Raw genomic sequence first — 8,097 nt, 5'->3', positions numbered from 1 at the left:
CAGCATAAACCAGCAAAGGACCAGCTTAAACCAGCATCCCAGCGTCAAAACATACCTAACCAGCATATGCTGGTTTTTTCAACAGGGCTCTAAGAGGAGTTTGACATTTTCTTCTAAAATTTGTATTTTTATCAGGCTCCTGTGTGTAGGTTCAGTCATTTCACTTTAATGGCAATAAATAGGTTATTTTCATTGCCATTGAAGTGAAATAACTGAACATAAACATAGAAGCCTGAGAAAAATGCTCATTTTAGAAGAAAATGTCAGACGGCACTTAAAGGCTTTTGCATCTGAACTCTTCATTTGTACATTTTTAGGGCATAATAAATTAATTTCCATGACACATTTGATGACGGTGATGTAAAATTACCACAGGTAATCTTTCTTTTAGTAACAGTTTTGGTGAAATTTGGCATGGGTCGTTAACTACGGTATACTTTTCATACTATGGTGTAGCCTATAAATCAGGGCCATATATCTACTTCAGACTCTTTGATATGTTTGTCTTGGATTTGTTTCGACCCCATGACTTGTTAGCAATGCTGCCATTTGAAACAGATAGTGACATAATCATTGCAAGTACAGCTTTTTGTTTCTTGATATTAACATTACCTTTAAAATAGTTTTAAAAGTAAAATACTAATAGGAACACAATGGAAACTAAACTGCATAAACCTCAAAAATGACAAAACTAGAGGATTTGTATATGCAATATGAATATATGATTAAAAAATGCCATAATGCAGATAAAAACAAAAACTGTCTAGTTGTCATATCAGTGTCCGTTTCATACTTAAGATGTTAACAGAGGTAGGCTACATAACTGCCTAGTTTAGTCATACATGCCTTAAGATCCTGGACAAATGCACCTTTTTCACTTTACAAATAACAGTGCAGCCAAACAATCAGTTGTCACAGCACATATATTATCCCTCTTATTTTGTAAGAAAATTTATGCTCACATACATAAATTTTGAGCAAATGCAAACCAAGTGAAATCATAGGCCAAATAAGCTCCTCACAGTGGGATTCGGTTTCTAAGTGTCAAATCATCACTTCATAAGTCATTGAGCAACATGCGAGCCGTACTGAAAAGGACCACGTTTATGCTATATAATGTAAATGAGAGATCGGTTTCTTGCATTCATAATTCATAACTATTACAAATCGTATTATATATTAGACTTAAAGTAACTGTCACAATGGCATGTTAAGTAATGCCATTAAGCTTCACAATATCAGATCACTTAAAATCCAAACGCACATTTGAAATGCACACATTTCCATGACACTTACAATTGCAATAATAAAGGACTTTTATTATTGCAAAATTAGTATATCGTCACAGGCCTAACTACTACTACTGCAAACAATTTGACAGTTTATAAATAAAGTTGCTTAGATTACATGTAAATTTTGCTATTCTCAATAGTGTTAAATAGATTAATAGTGGAATTACAGGTTTAATCCGGAAAGCAGGTGTTCGCAGTTAGATCCAGTAAAGAAAGAGTACGTTAAATCCTTCAGATCCAAGGTAAGATTGAGGGGAGTCAAACGAGAGGTGCTCACCACCCATAGAAGAGGCGGCGAGCAGGATTCACATGCTGTTGACAGGCAATGCGGGTTTTTAATGTGCATTCTTTGATGGCTCAGCAAAACCTCAGATATCTCTTTAAGGAACACTGCTGTGTTGCTAAGACCAGTGGATCAGAGCACACATCTGAAATTCACACCACAAATACTTTCCATGTTCCCTTCTTAAAAATAACTTAACCTTTAAAGATGTCTTTCTTATTATTTGCTTATTTATTTATTTATTTAATTGGTGTTTTTAGAGACATCTGCTAGTTGTGGTGGCTACTTAAAGTTATTAAACTAAAAAGAGAGACATATACAGTTTTAAAATGAAGAAATACACCAGCAAATATAGGAAGATGTTGTGGGTCATGACTTTACTCACCCAATGATCCATCAAGACATATACTGGACATCATTCTGCAAGAATTATAAAATATTCTAATTATATTTTAACCTCGTGCTGAATATTAACCTTATAAAGACAAGAAAATGAGGAATCTTACCTTGAAGACAAAACAAGCAGTACTTGATTTAGATTTGATGTTACACTGAATTATAAAAATTGTGTGAAGTCAAAATGAAACCTTGTTTGTAACCCAGTTCACGTTCATAATAGTGGCGGATTTCAAAGGGAAATGGGATATTCAATGTGAAAAAATGTAGGGTGGGTCTATGAGATATAAAAAGTTGTATTAGGTGGTTTGTGGGACTGAAAAATAAGACGTCAACCGAAAAGGAAAGTCATTTTAACATCGACAAATTGATCACAATAAGACCAAGAATGTCTATAAAGAACGTAAATAGGGTTGATTTTGATTCCTTGTTCACTTTAAGCAATTCAAATAAATAAATAAAAATACAACAAGGTAAAGGTTACAATTCTAGGTAAAAAGATTATAAAACAAAGAAAACATTTTTTAAAAAGCAGGAAGCAACAATTATTACAGTTGGGTTATTTATTTAGGAAAAAAACATAATTTTGGCAAACGGTCAATCTGTATAGAATTACAAACTGAACACTTCATTGTTCAAGAGAACAATTCAAGTTTTGACTGGCATTTTTATGGATTATAAATTGAACTGTCCACTGAACCGTTCCTGCAAAACCTTTAAGTAGTACATTTTATTCAGATCCAAGCCAATGAAAAAAATCATGGTGGAATACTCATCATCAACATCGTCACGCTTCAGATTCAAACATCTTCTTCCTGCCACCCATACCAGCCTTATCCTCGATGTTCTTACGCCAGTCACCAACATCACGCAGTTCTTTATCCTGTGAATGAAGGTGAGATTTTCAGCTTTTGCAAACTGGAATTTCTTGACCTTATCATGTAAAAATTTGGTCATCTGTTGTACTCACCTCCTCTTTGACCTCCTTCTTGACTTGTTTGAGGTTGGCTCTCAGGTCCATGGAGACCTTGTGCTTGGATCCCAACAGAGCTTGAAGCATAGCGTCAGCAGACATGCGAACTTTCTTCAAAGGAGGCTTCTTGAACTTACCCTTCAGGTCGACGATCTTGATGTTTAAGTCTTTAACCTAAAACACACAAAAAAGAATCTAAAGAACACCTTGTTCATGGACCACATAGAAGTAGATACACGTGAAACATCTTACCTCATTGACAACCATGATGGCTTTGTGCTCTAAAATATATCTCTCCTCGTCAACAGCTTCGATTTTTGCATGTAACTCTTTGCAGAGCTCCTATTGAAAGAATTTCATGCTTTAGCTTTGAATTTCCGAACATTTCCAACTACTAGTTGTAGTAATAATTGAATTGGACCTGTAGTTCTTGTTTGGAGCTTGGGTTTGACAACGTAGGACAATGTTCTTCCATGTATCTCTTCCTCTCCTCTTTCTTCTCAATCTCCTCTGCTTCCAGTAACTCTTTTGCAACCTGGAGCATCAAGCCCTACAAGCAAATGTGACTCATTAAGACTCATTATTCTTTTACTTTTATATGTAACTGTTTGATGTTGGTTTGGTTCAATAAGGCATGAGCTCTTACCTTCAGGCTGTGTTTTTTACTGCTAGACATTCGTTTTCTAATCAAGAGGAGAAATAAGGACAAACTTTACATTAGGATATTGATTTCTCTGTTGTGCTACCATAGTTAGATTGTACTTTGTTAGGACTGATCTACAATATTTACAGTGTTTGTAAGGCAGCACAGCACTAATATTCCTCAAGCATTCTGGTTAGTGTTTGTTTTCAACCATGAAACAAACATTTTAAACGTATGCAGCAAATTCAGCCCAAACTGCTTAAAATATTAAACTGAATTAAAAAAGAATTTTGATGGTGTTTTCTTTCATGCTTCCATTTTACTATATAGTCATCCAGTCGTATTATGCTGTGTTGATTATTATACATAGTGTCATGTAAAAAAAAAAAAAAAAAAGTCACAATGAGTGATGGAATGGCATACTTACTCAGACATTTCCAAGAGTTTATTCGCACCTTTTTGATAGAAAGAAAAAAGAGAACTGCATCAGAGCTATGGCACAGTGGGTTATGCATACTTTCAAAATATATCAGAGCCCTCTCCCTACACTGCTGTCTGAACTCTACTGTACAATAAAGTAAAGCAGTGGAGCAGTGGAGCTCAAAAAATAAAATAACCAATAGATGATCTAAAGTAGTGGTTCCCAACCCTGGTCCTGGAGGCACCTCAACACTGCACATTTTGCATGTCTCTTTTCTCTGACACACCAATTTCAAATCTTGGAGTCTCTACTAATGAGCTGATGACCTGAATCAGGTGTGTTTGATTAAGGAGACATGCAAAACGTGCAGTGTTGGGGTGCCTCCAGGACCAGGGTTGGGAACCACTGATCTAGAGGACCATCCATTTTGGGTGAAAAGCACTATGCATGTGAACACAAATGCTTCTAGGTACACAAGCATAACGTAGTTTCAAAATATGTCAGAACGCAATGCATAATGCATTCTCAGCATTGCCACAAGGGGCACTATAGTGTGCATTAGCACAAATTGTCTTTTACAGTCAGTTATACTGTTGTCATGATGGAGCAGCATTTTGGAGAGAATCTTGCTGAGAAAGTTAAATTACTTCTGAATAATAAAAGTACACCCTCCTTGAGTACTGAAGTTTTTTACCATCAAATTGCATACTTCAATGTGTATTTTTCTAGGGTATGTTTTCTGGCCTGTCAACAAGTTATAAACCACAATTTTCACTGTACAACAACTTTGGTGAAGAATCCAGTGGTGGTAGGCCAAGGTTTGTTTTTTACAGAGTTTGAATCTACAACCTTATAGAGTATTCACACTTGTCTTGTTCGGTTTGATTGAATTGAACTTAAGTTTGTTTCCCCTCTTGGTGCGGATGTTTTGGGCAGGTGTGAATACAACAATCGCATTCAGGTGCGGACCAAACAACTGTACCAAGACCCAGCTGAAGAGATGGTCTCGGTCCACTTCCAAACGAACTCTGGTACAGTTGAATGGATGACCTTAGCACACGTGTGATTTTGTTTACAATATCTGGTTCACTTGCGGAAAAGGGTAGTGTGAAAGTGAACCACACCAAACAAACAAACAAAAAAAATCAACATTGTATTTGGTCCGGACCAAAGCAAGTGAACTAGCGGACTTTCCTGGTGTTAATACACCCTTAGGTATTTTTAGGTATTACAGTAACGGAACATATTAATACCTAAAGGGTGCATATTATAACTAAATGTTACATAATTATTTTGCAGCAGGGAGTTATAGGAACTCTGTTATAGGAACTAGCCACCAGGGAGGTCCACTGAGAACTAAATGTTCCCATTGGGCCATTTATGGCATTTGCACCACCAGAAGGAAGTGACGTATAAGCCAGCCAGCAGTGATGTCAATCAAGCGCGGCATTCAACAATGTCAACAGTTTTAGGATGGGCAGTGTTGGGGAGTAACTAGTTACATGTAACAGTGTAACATAATTTTATTACAAAATAAATGCAGCTGTAATCCATTACAGTTACTGAGAAAAAAAATGTGTAATTAAATTACAGTTACTTATTAAAATGTTAACGATTACAAAGGGGGATACATCTGAATATTTTCTGCAAAAAGCTTGGATATGTTGACTAATATAAATTTGTTGCTTTGTCTGTTTTTGATGTGCAGAATGCCTCCTGTCCTTTAAAGGCTGTTTAGTAAAGCGATGCTATTCTGGTTCTTTTCTTTGAATTTGCAGCGCACCACATTGCCGCTGAAAGCTTTAGGCTACAACCTGTCTGAGAGTTGCCACAATGGCGAGTGATAAAAATGCATTCCGGTACTGGAAATTTAAATAGCAAAAATCAGAACGATCTCAAAGTAAAAAGAGGTGCTAAAGTCCGATTGTGTGGTGGCTGTGCTTTAACTTATTATATTATTATAATCTTAATTCAAGTGATGAAGGATTTTGAAAGTTTCACAGTAATTAGTGTCGAGTACTATTAGCATTTGTTAGAAATTTTAGAAAAACAATCAAATGTAATCAGTTACGTTACTTCAATTTGAATAAAACACTACTTGTTACTTTTTGAATAGTGTAACTTGTTATACATTTCCAAACTAACCTTCCCAACACTGAGGATAGAGCATGGAAAAGTGCCTGGAATTCGGAATCAGTAGTTCCTATTGTGCTAGGTTACACCCTACTCTGAAATAGGAGCTCATTTAGTCCCCCAAAAAGGTGTTACTACAGCTAAAATCGTTCCCAGTTCATGTGGTGTGCAACACACCAAAAAGCAGGTACTTCCACCTACAGTTATAGGAACTATGAAAACGTTCTTCTGGTGCAGCCCTTTTGAAAGGGTACCACCCAGTGTCAGCTTTTGTACCTTTTTTCTGAGAGTGTAACCATTGCATGTGGACACAATCCAATGGCACCAAATCCATAGACATTCTGATCATGTGACCTTTTCGCATCGCCCTTAATGTCAAGAGTTGTGTAAACTAAAGAAGACCACATGGTTCCCAAGCGTCTTTGACTCATCCGAGAGGATTTTCGCCAGGAGCTCGATGCAATATGATCTCAAGGCCAGTACATCAGCTGCAGACACAGCCCCATCCTCAAGCGCATCTCTGAGATGTCAAAGATATGACAACACAGCTCTCCTTTATTCCCCGCTAAACAACCGTCTCAAATGTCTTTCTTAATATACTCCAGCTCTGAGAGACAGACCGGACTAACTGGCTAACTGATGACAAACTGATTGACTAATTTAGTACACTTAAATTGACTCTTAATGCTTTAATGACATACTTAGAAAGCTGTGAAGACAACAGTCAGGTCACATAAGGCTATTTGAAGAAGGACTATTCTAAGCCATGGAAGAAGATTGAGGACATGTTTAGCAGAAAACACATGGCGGAATAGATCAAGTAGTACAATGGTCTTCCTGTGTGAAGGTTTGGTAAAAGAGCAACTTAAGAACTCTTAAAAGTCAAGACCAGTTAGGTCTCTGAGGAAATATATGCATATTCCAGATATTCCAGAAGGTTAAGCCAGATCATTACACAAGATGTAAAAGATGAACAAGAAGGTTTTTGTGAATATACAGCATTGTCTTTCGGGTTAAAAAGTACTGCAAATCAGTTTTATATGAGACAGTATTGTAAATCAGTTGTTAATAAGGAAGATCGTAAGAAGTTGCTGACAGGTGGAGTAAGACTTAAGGATCAGTTTCAAATTTATGCTTTTGTCAGTGTTCACTTTCCGGTAGTCACTTCAGCAGTCAGTATATCAAACCTGACCTCACCCTTTAGGTGACCAATAAAAATGGTTTATTTGCATTTTAGCATAGTGTTTCCAGAATAAAAGACTTCTGATTAGTCCAAAAACAAACTTTTCATGAGTTAGAATCACCAGCAATGATCATACATTATTTTGCGGACTATCTGAAGCTATTTTCACAAATCATTAACAATTCAACTTGGTCTAAATGCCTATAAGACTAGTACAACAATCTATACTTCACAATTATGTTCTCAACAGGTGGCTTCTTACCATTGCGACTTACGGTAGAAGAACCAACTCCTATGACAACCCTCTCCATCACCTCTATCATCAATCCCACAAACTACATTTTACAACTTCCAGCAAAAATCTACAAAAAATAGTATATCCAAGACTAAAACAATGAAACAAGGGAACTGCTCTCACCTTTCTAGAAGAACAGAGGAACGTCTTCTAGAGACAGATGGTTGTCAAAACGAGACACGGGCTACGGTCGTGATAAGTAGGCATATATTGCATTCTCTGATCTCTCTGTAAATCCATGGTTTCTCTTTATGGAAGTGGATTATCCACCACACCAATGAGCTGACAAGGTCATGAAATACGGCACTATCCCTCCTTCGCTGCGCTATCAGTATAAATAACCTGTCCTTCAAGATAGCCATTCTTTTATTATGAGGATGACTTTCTCACAAAGGCTTTTTGCTTTACATGAATCTATCTATCTATCTATCTATCTATCTATCTATCTATCTATCTATCTATCCGTCCACAATCTATC

At 36.7% G+C, this 8,097-nt stretch overlaps 1 protein-coding gene across 3 annotated transcripts in view; it reads right to left on the bottom strand.

The window, feature by feature from the left end:
- LOC107675299 (troponin I, fast skeletal muscle-like) overlaps positions 1 to 7,827 on the bottom strand; it is a 23,497-nt gene extending 15,670 nt beyond the window's left edge. For 2 of the 3 annotated variants that reach the window (XM_016469599.1, XM_016469601.1), the window contains exons 1-7: positions 7,743 to 7,827; positions 4,015 to 4,042; positions 3,591 to 3,627; positions 3,366 to 3,494; positions 3,197 to 3,286; positions 2,942 to 3,118; positions 1,961 to 2,854 (exon numbers count right to left, since the gene is read on the bottom strand). In XM_016469599.1, the coding sequence (XP_016325085.1) occupies positions 2,759 to 2,854; positions 2,942 to 3,118; positions 3,197 to 3,286; positions 3,366 to 3,494; positions 3,591 to 3,627; positions 4,015 to 4,022 (537 nt within the window). In that variant the 5' untranslated portion in view covers positions 4,023 to 4,042; positions 7,743 to 7,827 and the 3' untranslated portion in view covers positions 1,961 to 2,758. The remainder of the gene's footprint in view (positions 1 to 1,960; positions 2,855 to 2,941; positions 3,119 to 3,196; positions 3,287 to 3,365; positions 3,495 to 3,590; positions 3,628 to 4,014; positions 4,043 to 7,742) is intronic. The other variant, XM_016469600.1, reaches the window with a different exon arrangement.
- Between the last annotated feature and the right edge of the window lie 270 nt (positions 7,828 to 8,097).

Source organism: Sinocyclocheilus anshuiensis, unplaced genomic scaffold (assembly GCF_001515605.1).
Source record: "Sinocyclocheilus anshuiensis isolate Anshui unplaced genomic scaffold, SAMN03320099.WGS_v1.1 scaffold532, whole genome shotgun sequence".
Taxonomy (NCBI): Eukaryota; Metazoa; Chordata; class Actinopteri; order Cypriniformes; family Cyprinidae; genus Sinocyclocheilus; species Sinocyclocheilus anshuiensis.
Note: the sequence above shows the minus strand (reverse complement) of the source record. Positions and strands in the feature narration are given on the sequence as shown.